Source organism: Scyliorhinus canicula, chromosome 3, assembly GCF_902713615.1.
Source record: "Scyliorhinus canicula chromosome 3, sScyCan1.1, whole genome shotgun sequence".
NCBI classification, from domain to species: domain Eukaryota; kingdom Metazoa; phylum Chordata; class Chondrichthyes; order Carcharhiniformes; family Scyliorhinidae; genus Scyliorhinus; species Scyliorhinus canicula.
Genome location: NC_052148.1, coordinates 25,514,931 through 25,533,352, shown reverse-complemented (window position 1 = coordinate 25,533,352; position 18,422 = coordinate 25,514,931). Strand labels below are relative to the sequence as shown.

At 46.0% G+C, this 18,422-nt stretch overlaps 1 protein-coding gene across 6 annotated transcripts in view; it reads right to left on the bottom strand.

The window, feature by feature from the left end:
- The window catches only part of thnsl2 (threonine synthase-like 2), an 86,937-nt gene that overhangs the window by 37,219 nt on the left and 31,296 nt on the right, over nt 1-18,422 (bottom strand). Inside the window, exon 1 of one of the 6 annotated variants that reach the window (XM_038793223.1) lies at nt 18,095-18,238. The exons of 1 other annotated variant lie outside the window; for it this stretch is intronic. Coding sequence is in view for 1 of the 5 variants with exons in the window: in XM_038793219.1 (XP_038649147.1) it covers nt 2,138-2,157 (20 nt within the window). In the remaining 4 variants the exon portion in view is untranslated. Of the gene's footprint in view, nt 1-2,137; nt 2,183-5,760; nt 5,929-6,675; nt 6,850-18,094; nt 18,239-18,422 lie in introns of those variants that run through there. 4 more of the 6 variants (XM_038793224.1, XM_038793221.1, XM_038793222.1 and 1 more) reach the window with 4 other exon arrangements.

The following is an 18,422-nucleotide window of genomic DNA, read 5'->3' as shown; positions in this document are numbered from 1 at the left end:
TACGAGGACTTCATACAGACCACCAGTACCAATCCGGAAAATCCATTGCCAGTCTAGATGGAGTTTTGTAACCAAACACGGTCTAGGAGGCTGAACCCAGGTTCTTGCACCATTACTAGTGGCAGCCTAATCAACTGTTGTCCATAAGTAACTGGGGTCATCATGCTACCAATGATGGTCAATAGTTGCCCTGCTTAGTCGCTAGCCGGGCATGTGTATCCCTAAACCCCAGGTGCACGGTTCCCAAGCGGAGCTTATAGAAAGTTTGTTGTCTGATTCTATAGGCACCAGCCCCCATGTTGCTTTCCATGTCCAAGGGATGACCATTGATTTGAAGCCGTATTGTAATTGGGGCTATTCTGGGGTCCATGATTGTGACGGCACACTGGGCTCTAGTGTTCTAGCCCCATGTGCCCTGGAGTCATGACACAAGTGAATTAATCGATAATTATTATAAAAATACCCAGTATTTGGCCTTTGGCTGCCCAATAATTACATTCACTAAGTTTGTAAGTTTATACACGATTACTGTTTATTTATAACAAGGTCTATCATGAAACATACAGTCATTCAACTAGTTAATGACAAGCTAATACCTACTACCCACTTTAACTGTCCCACCCTCGACCCACACACACAAGACAGACAAACTCAAAGGGATAGAAAGGGGTAAAAAAAAAACAGGATGAAGGTCAAAAGATAAGTCTTTGCTTCAGATGGTTGTTCTTTAGCACACTTTCTTCACAACAAGCTTGCTGGTTAAAGTCTTTAGTTTGCAGCTGGTAATTGTCTTCTTTGTAGAGTCATTCAGAAAAATGCAGTTTTCACAAGCAGCAGGCCTTTCTGGAGAGGCACTTTATTTCTCATCAAACTGGACCTTCAGCTCGAGGTTCACACTCAGGCCTCTATCTTTCTGTAGAGACACTTTATTTCACATCAAACCCTTGCTTTCAGCTCATAGTTTGACTTACGCCTCTGCAGTCTCAAATGAACAGCATCCAGACTTACTAGAGAGAGAGTCAGCCCTCGCAGTGGCCTTTTCGAGAGAATTAGCTGGATCTTTTTGGAGAGAGTTAGTTAGATCTCTTCATCAAGCTGCCAGAAACAAAGCTGAAACCAAACTGGAACCTCGGGACTCTGAAAAAACATATCAGTGGGATCAGATCCATTCACTACCTGTTACAGGGCAGAGGACAGCACTCTGGGCCCATTCATTGGCCAGCAGACAAATCAATCAAACCGAGTCCTCACTGATACCGGCCAGTCTGCAATCACAATGTTAAAAGAGCACAGCCTCCTTGATTCGTCTGTTTCAATTCAAGGTACAGGCTTCGGACAGGCTGTAAGTCTTAAAGTGGCAGGTCCAATAATAATCCACGGATCAAAAATGTAACGAAAAATAAAAGAAAGGGTAAATAAGGGAATAAACAGGGAACAAACAGGAAGGACCCTTACATGTTTAACTGAATTAAGTCTTCTTCCTCAGGTGGGGCAATATGAAAAGCCCCGGCTTGAGGAACTTGTGCCACCCAACTAGGGCGACGTGTTCACTGTTGATTCAGGTAGCCTCGACCACCATGGCTCCTGCGACCACAAGGGCAGCACTGTTGTGCAACTCCTCATCGTCCTCTAGTCAGACCGTGGCGATCCTTGACCATTGGATCTGCCCGTGACTGGGTTACATGAGCACTATCCTCGGGGGCTGGCCAACGCTGTGTCCACCATAATTCCTGCATTCCTGGAGCTCCTGGACCCCTTTCCCACATTGTCACGGGAGGGTGATAGCTCTATGGCCTTTTCAGGCCCCAGGCCGGCTCCACTAACAGCTGCCTTTGAGCCGCCATATTGTTAATGCCACAAAGCTAATGACCTCTTAACATCTCAGGGAGGGATGTCCCGAAGTCACAATGTTCGGCTAGCTTGCGAAGGCACGTCAGAAATTCCGTAACCAATTTCCCCGTGGTTCATCGGGCCGTATTGAACAGCACCTCTGCCTAATTACTGACAGCTAAGGGTCTTAACTATTTGCAACAAATTCCACAACCGCTCAGTACGTCTTCCGGTCCAGGGCCGGCAGGTAGGTGAGGCTGTTGATTGCACTAATTGTCAGGGCCCCGCAGGCTGTCAGGAGTATTACCTTCTGTCGGTCATCCTCATCAGTACCGTTTGCCTGGAAGATATACCGCATCCTTTCTGTATACTGGGCCCAGTTTTCCACACCTGTGTCAAATGCCTGTAATTTCCAAAAGCAGCATTTTCAAACAACCACTGACTTCACTCCCATGCTATTCCGAAGTGGTCAGGAAGTCTTGGTTCACAGCCGCCGTTTTATCCATCGGCCGTATAAAAACTCAGGGAGCCCAAGAAGGTGAGTTGAACAGTACTTAATAAACCAACACAAGGTAAAGGGCGCAACGCGGTTTACAGTTGAAAGATCCCAACCGATACTACAGATCACGCTGGTCCCAGCAGGGGCCGGCTTTTGGAGGCAGATTTTTACGAGCTCCAGTTGGGCAGGCCTCCGCCCATTAGTGGGGGAGATCGTATTCCACAAGTCCTCCGAGGAGATCATTTGAGGTATCTCCGTGGGTCTGGTGAAGTTTATCACATGGACACAAGGAGGCAAGGCCTTCAGATACATTGAAAGAAAATAGGAGCAGGAGGAGGTGATTCAGTCCTTCAAGCCTGCTCCGCCATTCATCACGACCATGGCTAAACATCTAACTCTAATCGCGCTTTCTCCCATATCCTTAGATCCTCTTCGCCCTAAGTGCTATGTCTAACTGCTTCATGAAACCATACAATGTTTTGGAATCATCTACTTCCTGTGGTCACAAATTCCACAAACTCGACCCTGTATCCTCAGACTGTGACTCCTGGTTCTGGACACACCCACCATCGGGAACATACTTCCTGCATCTACCCTGTCTAGTCCTGTCAGAATTTTATACATTTCTATGAGATTCCCCCTCATTCTTCTGCACTCCAGCGAATGATTGTAACCAATTCAATCAATCCTCATACGTCAGTCCCGCCATCCCAGGAATCAGCCTGGTAAACCTTTGCTGCACTCCCCCCATTGCAAGAACATCCTTCCTCAGATAAAGACACAAAAATTGCACAAAATATTGGTGGTCTAATCAAGGCCGTGTAATATTGCAGCAAGACATCCCTACCTATGCACTCGAATCCTCTCGCTATGAAGGTCAGCATGCCATTTGCCTTCTTTACCGCCTGCTGCGTCTGCATGCTTACTTTCAGTGACTGGTGTATGAGGACACCCAGGTCCCGCTGCACATTCCCTTCTCCTAATTTATGGCCATTCAGATAATAGTCTGCCTTCTTGCTACCAAAGCAGATAACCTCACATTTCTTCAAATTATACTGTATCAGCCATTCATTTGCCCACTCGCTCAACTTGGCTAAATCACACTGAAGGATCTCTGCATCCTCCTCACAGCTCGCCCTCCCACCCAACTTGGTGCAAATTTGGAGATATGGGGATGGATTCCCTACCCCGCCATGCTACATTTCTGTTTCAGCATGCCGTTACACCGGCTGATCAGCCCCATGGGGCAGCCCTATGCCGCCGGGAAACCCCCGGGCTGCTGGCAAAACAGAGCATCCCGCGAACGGAGAATCCAGTCCATGTATTTTGTCCTTTCATCTAAGTCATTAATATATATTGTAAATAGCCGGGGTCCTAGCATTGATCACTGCGGCACTTTGCTAGTCATTACCTTCCAATTGAAAAAATGAAAATGAAAATCGCTTATTGTCACAAGCAGGCTTCAAATGAAGTTACTGTGAAAAGCCCCTAGTCGCCACATTCTGGCGCCTGTTCAGGAATTGAACCCGCACTGCTGGCCTTGTTCTTGAGGCCATTGTGCTAAACCAGCCCCTAAACCAACCAACTAAACCAACCAATTTGAAAAAGACCGTTAATTCCGACTCTTTGTTTCCTATCTGCCAACCAGTTTTCTATCCAGCTCAAGTCACTACCCCCAATCCCATGCACTTTAATTATACATCTTAATCTTTTATGCGGGACTTTGTCAAAAGCTTTTTGAACCACGTCCACTGGCTCCCCTTCATCAATTCTGCTAGTTACATCCTCGAAGAATTCCGGTAGACTTGTCAACCATAATTTCCCCTTCATAAATCCAAGCTGACTCTGTCCAATCCTGCCACTGTTTTCCAAGTGCTCTGCTATAAAACCTTTGACAATGGATTCTAGAATTTTCCCACCACCGACGTCAGGTTCAGTGGTCTATAATTTCCAGTTTTCACTCTACTTCCCTTTTTAAATAGTGGAGTTACATTAGCCACTCTCCAATCTACAGGAACTGTTCCAGAGTCTATAGAATCCGGGAAAATGACCACTAATGCATCTACTACAAAGTGGAGATCAATGAGGGCGGCACGTGGTGCAGTGGTTGGCACTGGGACTAGGGCGCTGAGGACCTGGGTCTGAATCGTGGCCCTGGGTCACTGTCCCAGTTGACTTTGTGTATTCACCCCCACATGGCAAAGATCTGTAAGTTAGGTGGATTGGCCACACTAAATTGCCCCTTAATTGGAAAAAAAAAAATTGGGTACTCTAAATTTATTTTTAAAAAGAGGTCAGTGACAAATTATGTGAAATAGTATGTACAGCACAGAAACCTGGTCCTTTAGCCCGACTGCTCTATACCGGTGTTTAGGCTTCACAAGTGCCTCACTCTGTCACAGAGTATTCTCTATTCCAGGCATTGTCAAACTCAGGAGCGTGACTTGCGAGTGGGTCAGGGTCGGGTGTCGGGAGGGTCGCGTAGCCGTCCGTTGCGGCGCTCCCGATCGCGCAAATCTGCGTGCAACAGCCACAGCAGCCAGCGTATAATAATGCCGGCTGCGAAAGGCCTTCAAAATGGCCAAGAACAGGTTTTAAAAATTCAGCCACACTGCGCATACGCACTGATGATCGGGCACGCATGCGCAGTGCGGCTGCATTTTGTTTTTCATGGTCGCAGCCTTTTCTTTTCTAGTTCGGGGAGGCCAAAGGGACAAAGGGACCATTGGGGCCAAAGGCACCCAAAACCATTTCATCCATTTTTGTTAGCAACAAACAAGGTAAGAGAAAATGGTGGGTCGTTCAGGTCGGCCGATGTGGGCCGCAAAGGTCAGCCGGGTTGGGTCCCGAAGGTCGGCCAGGTTGGGTCCCAAAGGTTGGCCGGTTGGTAAAAATGGGTCCCTGGAAATAAAGTTTGAAAAACACTGCTCTATTCCTTCCTCTCTCACCTGTTTATCTCATTTCCCTTCCATCCACCAATCATCTTCACAATTTATCGATCTAGTGGCAGGATCCTCACTTCAACCACTCCTGTAATAATTTTATCCTCAATTCCTTTCAGATTTATTAGCAACTATCTTATCATTATGGCCCCTATCGACCTCCTCTGCAAGTGGTCATATCTTCCAAAGACCAGGTTAATGTTAAATTTGCACGGGCGGATATTTGGATTCCCAAGGTTACAGAAGTGCGTGTGATCCCACCCCTGTGTTTGAGTCTGAGCGCTGTCATCCCCTGGCCAGCTGTGAAAATGATCAGTGACGGTCAGTGCCACCCTCAGCAAAGCACAGAAGTCAAGCCAATGCGATGACAGTGGCAGACTGCAGTCAATGTCACCTCCAGAGCTGGCAGCCCAGTATAAATACATTGATGTGTCACACAAGAGTTCAGCAGCACAGCCTCTTTAAACATTCCTTTTTGGTCAATCTGACCTGTAAAACACCGAGATTGTTCAGCTGGAAAGCCGGTCCTCGGCTCAACTCACAGCTCACTCCCTTCTTTGGTACAGTTTAAATCACTGGTATTAATTTTCACCTTTATAACTCCTCTGTGCTTGCCCGACGCTCTGCAGACTTTGCTCGGCACCAGTTTTAATGACAGCTGGGAACAAGAACGCTAAGATCTGCTGAGACTTTAAACTCCTCACACAGCACCCTCTACACAGGAAAGCCTCAACCGGCTTTCCAATCACACTGTGAGATGGCAGTGCCACTCTCCCAAACCATGCCTGTGCTTTTCAGCAAATATGCACATTTAGATTGTCAACAGTGCAGAAAGAGGCCATTCGGCCCATCAAGCCTGCACCAACCCTCGAAAAGACCACACTACACAGACCCCTCCCTAGTGCTGTGAGGCAGCAGTGCTAACCACTGTGCCACCGTGCCACCTATTAGGTGCTCAGTTAGGTCATTGAGTGAAAGGGAATTGGGTAAAAGGGTCCACGTTTATTATGTCCTCTTTTTCGAGAAAGAAAATTATGTCAGCACGGTAGCTCAAGTGATTAGCACTATGGCTTCACAGCGCAGGGTCCCAGGTTCAATTCCCTGCTGGGTCACTGTCTGTGCAGAATCTGCACGTTCTCCTTGTGTCTGTGTGGGTTTCCTCCGGGTGCTCCGGTTTCCTCCCACAGTCCAAAGATGGGCAGGTTAGGTGGATTGGGCATGATAAATTGCCCTTAGTGACCAAAAAAGGTTAGGAGGGGTTGTTGGGTTATGAGGATAGGGTGGAAGTGAGGGTCTAGGTGGGTCAGTGCAGACTTGATGGGCCGAGTGGCCTCCCTCTGCACTGTATGTTCTAAAAAGCTGTCAAAATCTTTTGCTCCATGTTTAAAACCAAAGCAAACTTACCTCTGGCAATGGGCACCGACAACAAATTCAGGTCAGAGCTAGGGTCATCTGTTGCTAGAGCACAGACAATCAGCGTCCAGCATTCGGCCACAGAGTAAACTACTGGCTGTAAGGATCTGCTGTGTCCTCCAACCCTGTCCTGACCTCTGTCCAGCAGCTCCACCACTGACAGTGGGGTACAATTGCAGCATAGTAAAATGCCCATTACAGATGGAAAATGCGTAGGTTTACAGGCAATCCAGACAGACACAATATTGACATTCTGGTTACATTGTCAAAATATCTGGCCTTCACATCCAGATAATAAGGTGACCTCTAAAGCTTGGCAGTTTTTAAATTTGAAATGTTTGATCCTGTGAATTGGGAATTGACTCGTTGGGATTAATTATTTGGTCGTACCAGAAAAATGTGTTCGGGTTTGTTCTTTAACAATTGAGACAGAAGGTGACACAATGCGCGACAATATTTTCTCCACCTGTTAGAAAACAAAGTTGACCCGTTCTGACGAAATTTTTTAAGAAACATGAGCAAACATTAAACCATTGGGTTCTTCAACAGAATGATAATAGGTTTTTGCTTAGATTTTTCTTATGAAACATGTAACAGTGGATCTCAACGAGCATGAAAAACAAGAGATGAACATGTGCAAGCACTTTTTATTCCCAAAATCTAACCAGTAAAAAGACACACGCACATAACACACACCCACATAACACGCATGCACTTAACACACAGGGACATAACACAAATACACATAACACGCATACACATAATACACAGAACAAACAAGTAAAAAGTAAGACAGCATAGGGGCTGGTTTAGCTCACTGGGCTAAATCGCTGGCTTTTAAAGCAGACCAAGCAGGCCAGCAGCACGGTTCGATTCCCCTACCAGCCTCCCCGGACAGGCGCCGGAATGTGGCGACTAGGGGCTTTTCACAGTAACTTCATTGAAGCCTACTCGTGACAATAAGCGATTTTCATTTCATTTCATTTTTCATTTCATTTCATTTCATGTGTCACTTTTCAACAATATGTTCTGTACTACCAAACAACTAGTTGTGTAGCTTATTGTCATGAGTAGGCATCAATGAAGTTACTGTGAAAAGCCCCTAGTCGCCACATTCTGGCGCCTGTTCGGGGAGGCTGGTACGGGAACCATCGGATCTCTCAGAGAATTTTAGACCCAAGGTTGTCCCAGTTTTCATTTCCATATTAATAATACCAATGCGAGACAGTCCCACAACTGAGCGAGTGTTTATGCAAGATGAGGCAGATCATTTTGAGAGTAGGATTATCAATTTAAGATGGGCCTGGTCTAAGATTCGCAAATTTCTTTCATTTTTCAATTTGATCCCCACTGATGTTTAATGTGAGGGTATCCCAAATCCTAAAAGAGAAGCTTGGATTGATGGTTCTTAAATAGATCTGAAGCTCAGCCAGGAAAGGGGCGAAAGAGAAAATGCTGGAAATTCTCAGCAGGTCTGGCAGCATCTGTAGGGTGAGAAAAGAGCTAACGTTTCAAGCCCAGGTGACCCTTTTTCAAAGGCCCCTTTGGAAAGGGTTGAGTCTTGTTCTAAATGATTCAAGTACCAAAACGTTTACTGAACTTTAAAACACACAATAATAATGGCACCAGTAAAGAACAACATTTACAATTAACTACAATAATGGTTACCCAGACATTATGCTTAAATTACCCCTCTTCCCAATCCAAATCCATCATCTTTCTTAAACTCTGAGAATACACCGTGCCCAAAGCAACATCTTTTGTAGGTTTTAGCACTATAAGACCATAAGATAAACGAGCAGAATTATGTCATTCGGCCCATCGGGTCTGCTCCGCCGTTCAATCATGGCTGATATGTTTCTCATCCCCATTCCCCTGCCGTCTCCCCATAATCCCTGATCCCCTTATCAATCAAGAACCTATCTATCTCTGTCTTACATTCACTCAGTGATTTGGTCTCCACAACCTTCTGCGGCAAAAGGTTCCACAGATTCACCATTTTCTGGCTGAAGAAATTCCTCCTCATCTCTGTTTTAAAGGATCGTCCCTTCAGTCTGAGGCTATGCCCTCGGGTTCTAGTTTTCCTATTGGTGGAAACATTCTCTCCACGTCCACTCTGTCTAGGTCTCGCAGTATTATGTAAGTTTCAATAAGATCCCCCTCATCTTTCTAAACTCCATCGAGTCAAGACCCAGAGTCCTCAACTGCTTCTCATACAACAAGCTCTTCATTCCAGGGATCATTCTTGTGAATCTCCTCTGGACCCCCTCCAAGGCCAGCACGGTACAGTACGGTAGCATTGTGGATAGCACAATCGCTTCACAGCTCCAGGGTCCCAGGTTCGATTCCGGCTTAGGTCACTGTCTGTGTGGAGTCTGCACATCCTCCCCATGTGTGCGTGGGTTTCCTCCGGGTGCTCCGGTTTCCTCCCACAGTCCAAAGATGTGCAGGTTAGGTGGATTGGCCATGATAAATTGCCCTTAGTGTCCAAAATTGCCCTTAATTGTTGGGTGGGGTTACTGGGTTATGGGGATAGGGTGGAAGTGCTAACCTTGGGTAGGGTGCTCTTTCCAGGAGCCGGTGCAGACTCGATGGGCCGAATTTCCTCCTTCTGCACTGTAAATTCTATGAAAAAATATCTATCCTTCCTTAGATATGGGGCCCAAAACCGCTAACAATATTTCAAATGGGCTATGACAAGAGCCTTATACAGCCTCAACAGTACATCCCTGCTCTTGTACTCTAGCCCTCTCAATATGAATGCAAACATTGGGCGGAATTCTCTGTTCCTGCGGCTAAGTGTCGGCGCCAACAGAGGATCCTCGGGTGTTTGACATTGGGAAAATTGGCGTAAACCCTCACCGATTCCGGTACCAGTGAGAGGCTAGCACCGGCAATGCGTGAAACACCCGTGAATCGCGTGGAAATGGCTGGAGAATCACCAGAACCTGGGCCGCGCATGCACGGGGCTGACAAACTGCACCAGTCGCACTGGAAAACATGGCGCCAGCTATGCTGGGCCACATACCTGCACACCCCAATCCCACAGCCCATCCCCCTGGCCACCTCCCACCACTCCCGCCTGCTCTAGCAGAAGCCGCCCAGCCTGCGATACAGATCACGGGCAAGTGTGGCGACGCTGGACACTGTCTGCAGCCGGCACGCCAGGTTCCTAACCGCTGGGACCACTTGTAGCCAACGCTGTCGGGAACCCGGCCCATCGGGAGCAGAGCATCATGGGTGGGCCAGCTGATGATGTGTCAACGGCATTGCGACGGTGCGCAGCGTGCATCCTGATGACGTTGACTTGGAGGCGACGGAACATCAACGGGAGTCAAACTGGCACCTGCCCCGATTCCGGCGTTGGAAGCCATTCTCTGCCCGATTGCCAATCCCAATTTTGGCATCAGGCTACGGAGACTTCCGTCCATTGTATTTGTCTTCCTAACTGCCAACTGAATTCTCATGTTAATCTTCGGAGAATCTTGAATTAAGTCTCCTAAATCTCCTTGTGCTGCTGATTTCCAAAGCCTTTTCTCATTTCGAAATAATCTATGCCTCTATTCTTCCTACCAAACTTGTGATGACTGGGAGATGTTAGGAATTTGGTTTGAAGATGTTGTTGACAATTTAGGGGTTAACAGCCTGAGGGTAAAATTGCTATCACTGAGTCAGAGGCATACACCAACTCCTAGCCTGAATTACATTGTTCCATTTAGACTTAAACCCATTAATGAGAATAAGCAGGATATCACTGTTCAGCAGGGGTGATTCACCCAAGGTCCATTGTCAGCTGGGACACTCTTGTCTGACCAGCCATTAGCCCATTATTGAGTCTGATGGCCTCTTTTGTACATGAATTGGAGGTTATTTGCATATTCATAGCATGGCCCTGTTCCTTTGTGTAAAAAGGAGTGTGTAATCAAAAGTCCAGGTAGCGATGTTGAATTTAAGTCTGGACACGTCTGAACAAAACCACCTTTGAGTGGCTTGGGGGAGCTCAGAGTGATAAAAGAGTCCTGTTCAAACAGGTGAAGGCAGAGGATTTGGAGAACAATTGGGAGAGACCATGAAAAACTCCCACAGAGACAGGCTTTCGGACAGGGTTTGAAGGAGCCTCACTACCAGCAGGAATATGTTCTTTAATGTATTATTTTTGCTCTCTGAGTAAGTAGAGTTGAGAGCTGTAGTTCCATTTTATGTGCTATTTAATGGGAAATCGTGTGTTCGGGTTAAGAGATATATGTAAGCTGCTCTTCTTAGTTTTAAAGTTCCAACTTTAAATATTGTTTTTCTTTTCTTATAATAAAGTTTTGTTTGTAAAATACCCAAGCCCTATTTCTCATGCAATCTCTCCTGGAGCGAATCGATCTTTCTGCACAGACTTGAATGTCTTTTTAAATGTTGAAGTTCTGGTCAAGTATCTTTGGCACTGTTGAGATCTGGCCTGACTTCCGTAACAAAGTGCAGAACCTCACAATTTTCCACATTGTATTCCATCTGCCACTTCTTGGCCCACCCTCCTAGCCTGTCCATGTCCTTCTGTAGCCCGCCTGATTTCTCAATACTACCTGTTCCTCAGCATAGCTTTGTATCATCTGCAAACTTAGCAACAGTGCCTTCAGTTCCTTCTTCCAGATCATTAATGTTTATGTGAAATGTTGTGGTCCCAGCACAGACCCCTGAGGCACACCACTAGTCACTGGCTGCAATCCTGAAAAGGACCCCTTTATCCCCACTCTGTCTTTTGCCAGTCAGCCAATGCTCTATCCATGCCAGTACCTTTCCCCTGACACCATGAACTCTTATCTTATTTAGCAGCCTCCTGTACGGCACCTTGTCAAACTCCTCTGGGAATCCAAATAGATCACATCCACTGGTTCTCCTTTGTCTAACTTCCTCTTATCTCCTCAAAGAACTCTAACAGATGTGTCAGACATGACCTCCCCTTGACAAAGCTGTGTTGACTCAATCCTATTTTACCATGCAAATCCAAATCCAGCAAATAATTACCAAACCAGACCTGTAGCTTTCTATTGGGAAACCTTTCTTCTAATTTAGAGTAGAGTTCATGGAGTGTCACGCAGACAGATTTTTTCTGCTTTCTTTCTGCACAGCAACTTGTGTCTCTGAGGGAGCCCTGCTTTGCAATTGGGTGTGGCTAAGATCCAGGTCCCTAGACTGCTGGTCTCTACTGTTGGGATCTGGTTCAATAGGCTACCCTGCATCTCATAACTCCTCAGTGGAGCTAAATACCGATTGGTTTCTTTTGTATCTAATTCTTTGCTTTTCATTTCATTCCAACTTCCTAGCATCTCCCCCCATTTTGAGAAATGAAGTGTCATAATTAAAAGATTGTTCTTCTCAACTACTTGTCAGTTCTACTTTTACTAAAATTACAGGCATCGAAAAGAGTGCATTAACATGAAAAAAAACTCCAAAGTGTTTATAAATAAACTCCACGTCAGTACTTTTACATCCTGGATAGAGCAGAGGACCATAGGAATTAGGAGCAGAAGTAGCAATTCAGCCCCTCTGGACAACTGATGCCTTCATCTCACAACATTATTAATTCACTTGCTCCAGTATCCCTTAAAATTGTAATATCCTTACCCATGCCATTCCATAAATATGGAAAGACTTTTCCTTCACACAAAAAAGCCTTAAACACATCAGCCACCTGATGTTCACTCTGTCCCTGAATATTCTGTACACCCATTTTCACACTTCTACACTGTACAATTTCCTCTCTGTGTATAGCTACCATTGATTTTTTTAAATTCTTCTACAGTCTCTAACTTAATATTTCCTTTATTAAGTCCCACAATTCCAATCGGTTTGCCTACTAATCTCCAGCAAACTGACTTTGTATGGCCCAGTTTATTAAAATGAAAGCATCTAACCTTCCTCATATCTCTTGTATTCTTATGTCCTTTTGTATTCTGGGGTGGAATCTCTTTGAAACTTTCAACTATTCCTTCTCACCTTTTTAAGATTTGATTAAATTTAGAGTAGAGTTCCAATTGAGGGGCAATTTAGCGTGGCCAATTCACCTACCCTGCACATCTTTGGGTTGTGGGGGCGAAACCCACGCAGACACGGGGAGAATGTGCAAACTCACCACGGACAGTGACCCAGGGCCGGGCTTGAAACCAGGTCATTGGTGTCATGAGGAAGCAGTGCTAACCATTGCCCCACCATGCTGCCCCTTTCTTCTCTTACCTGACATGCATTTTTCTCACCTTCCCATGTACTACCCCACTCAGATCTAAAAGTGTGTCGAAAAAAAGTTTTGCTCTATGGTCATAGTCATCTGCAAGTGCTGCAGCTTGCCTGGCAGTCTGAAAATGAAATGCAAATCGCTTATTGTCACAAGTAGGCTTCAAATGAAGTCACTGTGAAAAGCCCCTAGTCGCCACATTCTGGCACCTGTTCGGGGAGGCTGGTATGAGAATTGAACCGTGCTGCTGACCTGACTTGGTCTGCTTTCAAAGCCAGCGATTTAGCCGAGTGTGCTAAACCAGCCCCAGTTTTAACTCTTTGTTCCTCCACATGAGTCCTTATCATTCCAGGTAATGAGTTTTTGAATTCTTCTGAAAGAATTAGATTTCGAAGAACCTGATAAGTTAATTCTATCTTTGTTGTTATTATCCACCTGTCAAAATTACTCTGTTTAACCGTTTTGAATTTAATATAAGTCTGTCCAGACTGATCTCGCGCATTTTGAAACTTTTGTCTGTAAGCCCCATGTACTAACTCACAAGCTTTCTTCACTGTATCCTATAAGACATCTCAACGAACTGCCCTGCAGGTTGAGCAGATGCCTTATGACATGACGGCTCACCCTGGCCCAGTCACAGCCGTCAGTGCCTATACCCCAACCTTAAATGCAGCGGACGAGACAAAAGAGGCATTCTACTCCAGCTTCTATCATTGGCTGTCCCACATCCCAGAGGGAGACAAGCTGATTCTCCTCAGTGACTTCAGTGCTAGAGTTGGGAAGGATGCAAACCTTTGGAAAGGTGTGTTAGGCAGTGAAGGGGTGGGGAAAACAAACACCAACGGAGTTCTCCTCCTGACAAAATGATTAGAATGTGACCTGATCACCACAAACACCCTGTTCTGCCAGAGAGATAAGCAGAAGACCTTAAGGCAACACCGCCCGCTCCAAACACTGGCACCTATCATTGTCCGGGCAAGGCACCATAAAGGTGTTGTCATCACCCACACCACGATCGGAACCGACGATTGATGGACTGACCACCGGCTAATCCACTCTTCCATCTCCGCCACCCAGGCTCCAAACCAGCACAGGCAGAAAAAACTCTGCTGCAGGAGACTCAATGTCGCTGGACTCAGAGACCCTGAGAAGAACGAGCGACTCAGTCTGCGCTTCATAGCTAACCTGGCGATGACCAATGAGCCAGAGCCGCAGAATGTCCACAGCACCTGATCCACGTCAAAAGCCACCATAGTCAACACCTGCGAGGCGGCCCTCGGGCTCGCGACCAGGAAACACCAAGACTGGTTTGACAAAAATGATCAGGGATCCAGGATCTCCTTGACCACAAATGCAAGGTTCTCCTGAACTGGCAGCTCCATCAAAACTCGAGTGAGAGGAAAAAAGCTGCAGGAAACTGAAATATGAGGTGCAGCAAAGAACTCATGACCTAAAGATCAGATGATAGATGGAAAGAGCGCAGGAGACTCAGCAACCTGCCGACAAACTGAATGTGCTCGGCTTCTTCAGCGCACATTCTCCTGCCCTTTACCTTAAATCTGTGCTCACTGGTCATTGATCTCTCCACCAAGTGGAAACGTTTCTTCCTGTCTACTCTATCTATGTCCCTCAATTTTATACATCTCAACAGGTCCTCCCTCAGTCTCCTCTGCTCTAAGTAAGTAAGCAAGTAATCTTTATTGTCACAAGTAGGTTTATGATAACAGTACAATGAAGTTACTGTGAAAAACCCTTAGTCGCCACACTCCAGCGCCTTTCCGGGCACACTGAGGGAGAATTCAGAATGTCCAAATTACCTAACAGCACATCTTTCGGGACTTGTGGGAGGAAACCGGAACACCCGGAGGAAACCCACGCAGACACAGGGAGAACGTGCACACTCCACACTGTGACCCAAGCCGGGAATCGAACCTGGGATGCTGGAGCTGTGAAGCAACAGTGCTACCCATTCTGCTACCGTGCTGCCCACAGGAAAACAATCTCTCTTCATAACTAACATTCTCCAGCCCAGGCAACATCCTGGTAAATCTCCTTTGCATCCTTTCCAGTGCTATCTCATCCCTCCTATATTGTGGATTCCAGAACTGCACACAATACTACTCTAGCTGTGGCCCAACAAATGTTGTATCCAGTTTCAGCATAACCTCTCTGCTCTTAAACACTATGCCTCAGCTAATAAATGCCTTCTTAACCACTTTGTCCACCTGCCCTTCTACCTGAAGGGACCAGTGTACATGTACACCAATGTTACTCTGATCTTTGGTGCTTCCCAGGGTCCTGCTTTTTATCATGTATTCCCTTGCCTTGTCTGTCCTGCCCAAGTGCATCACCTCACACTCATCTGGACTGAATTCCATTTGCCACTGACCAGCCCGTCTATATCCTCCTGTAACCTGTCTATCCTCCTCACGATTTACCATCCCACCAATTTTCCTAACATCATGAACCTTTTATGAATTAGTTCCAATGCAGTACATCACTCCTCAGGCCTAATCTGTGCACATTACTCTGGGTGTGGTCCCATCAATGCCCTGTATAGCTGCAGCAAGACCTCGCTACTTTCATACGCCATCCCACTTAAACGAGACAGTCTGTAAATCATGTGTAAACCATATCAGACAAATCATTTCATCACTACCCCCCCATCAAAAGCCACATTGCGATTTGATTGATTTAACACAAAATAACAATTTGCCAAATGCAGATTTCCTCACCAGAGGCAAAGTGCACTGGGCTGAACTTTACTTAGCCTAGCTCAGCTCTGTGTACCCTTTAACTTAACAACAAAACTTTTCGATTTCAGGCTCTTGTGTAGCCTGATAGTAATGAATACGATAAGATTATTTGGATTTAAAGAATTTGCAAGCTATCACCAGATCTGCGTGGAAAACTTTCTGCCCACACCCCACCACCCCTCCCTCCTAACGTTGCGGGTTCAGTTTCAAATGCGCAATCAGCTTATTATAACTGGATTAATTTATTCTGCTTTATGAATGAGACAGAGAGAGGGCAAATACGGAGCCCTGCAGCTAAATAGATCATTGAGGCACAGTTTAAAACCGGTGAAAGGCCCAATTTGTGCCTTGTTGTCTGGCAGGATTTAATCGCAAGGGAAAACAATTAACATCCAAACTGACTTCTGGGTGTATGATGAGGGTAGAGGTTTGTTCGGGTGGCTGGGGGGGGAGAATCTTTTGTCATTGCAATAGTTGCATTTATGTAATGTTACACCAGTAGGCAATAGCTCAAACTGGGCCTGTAATTGTTTCCTACTAGCCAATAGCTCTGGGATAGGATCCAGCTAGTAGTGGTGACCCACCTCTAGAATGGAATCCACCAGCCTCTGCTGCTCCAACCTCGTTGTCCTCAACATATATGCTCAATATGAGATAACCCCCCCCCCCCCCCCCCCCCCCAGGATTGCCTTGAGAGCCTCCCACAACGTGGAAGTCGTGATTGAATCGGACCTATTAGATTTTATATAGTCATCTATGGAAGTGGACATAAACTTACTCATGCTTTTATCAGCTAACAATGTAGTATTTAATCTCCAGGGTGGACATTGGGTGGGTGAAATGCGGGGTTTGGTCTGAAATAGCAATTACTGAGTACTCAGCCACCACCACCTTATGGAGGAGTATCCTATCCCCCCGGAAAAATCATTGCGGGAATACGCATGGTTCGGGTGTAAAAAGGTGCTCAGGATCCACCCCACTCCCCCCCCCCCCCCCCCCCCCCACCCCTCTCCCCATCTGAGTCATGAAAGAAGACAAAGCCCTGGACATCCCCAATGGAACAAAGGATTTAGGCTTGGAACGATGCAGTCTAGGGTCCAAAACAAAAATCCGCAGTAACATCATTACAGTATTAATGTAAGCCTACTTTTGACAATAATAAAGATTATTATTACAATTCAGATCACCATCTAAAATAAGCTGATGTGAGTCGAGGTTGGGGAGGGAGGAAGGAGGGAGTTAATAAAATTCGTATCATCCCCGTTGAGGACGTAAATGTTGGCCATGACCACAGGAGTTTTTAACAGGTAGCCGCAGCAACGACATATCGACTATGGGGTCGGCTATAATCTTGGAGGATGAAACCCGGACCCTTTTGTTAATTAGAATCGCCGTACCTGCCATCAAAACTGGAATGAGAATCCTGCCCCACCCATCCCTTGCACTGCCTGGCCTGATCCCAAGTGGGTCTCATGCAAAAGACAACATCGGAGTTTAACATCTTGAGGTGGACAAATGCCCTTGACCTCTTCACTGGGCCATTCAAACCTCCAACATTCCAGGTGACCAAGCGGATTGGAGGTCTCCCATCTCCCTTAATTCGGAGTCCGCCATTTCTATCAAGAGCAATTAACCAAGGCGCATTGAAAAATTAAAGCAAAAAGATCCACACAAGATGGCCGCCAATCCAAGTCAACACACTGGACAAAGCAAAACCAACAGTCACCATCAGCAGACTACCCCCCTCCACCCCACCCAACAGCACCATCACCATTGAATGTGACAGCACTCAAAAGCAAATAAAAGCGAGGCAGACAAGGACTTATCCGAAAACAAAAACCTACGTTTAAGAAAACCAAACAAAATGAAAACTCTCAGCTCATTTTCTAAAACAACCCCTCTAATGAGCTGCAGCGAACTCTCCAAAACCACTCCCATTAACTGTCTAGTTAACAGGGAGACTCCCAACTGGAGAAAAGGAAAAATAGATCAAATAAAAAACTACCAAAACCCCATTTAACTTGCGCACCTCACCAGCGAACAACAACGTAGAAGAAAGAAAGGAAACCATATATTACTATAAACAACGAAATCCCACATAGTGTCACAAGTAGGCTTACATTAACACTGCAATGAAGTTTCTGTGAAAATCCCCTAGTCGCCACATTCCGGCGCCTGTTCGGGTCACAGAGGGAGAATTCAGAATGTCCAATCCACCTAACAAGCACGTCTTTTGGGAATTGTGGGAGGAAACCGAAGCGCCCGGAGGAAACCCATGCAGATACTGGGAGAACCTGCAGACTCCGCACAGACAGTAACCCAAGCCGGAATCAAACCCGGGTCCTCCACTGTGAAGCAGCAGTGCTAATCACTATATTGACACAAGAAGCGTCAACACTTCACTATTACTGTAGAGTATGAAGATCAAGCGTACCTCAGTTAGTCACCTCTGAGGCACAAGGTCATGGTTCCCAATTCAGGGAGCTGAGCACAAATATTTAGACTAACACTTTATTGCCGCTATCAGAACGGTGAGCTATTTGACCCAGAACGGTTAACTCTGTTTCTCTCTCCACAGAAGTTGCCAGATCTGTTGAGGTTGACCAGTACTTTCTGTTGTTGTTTCGAAATCTTCAGAAGTTTGCTTCAGTTTGAATACAAAAGGAACCTTCTTTCTTTACATTAACGGAATACCTAACAATGTGAGCAATCCCCCTTTGTGACTTAATAAGGAACAGAGAGCAACAATTGCACAACCGCAT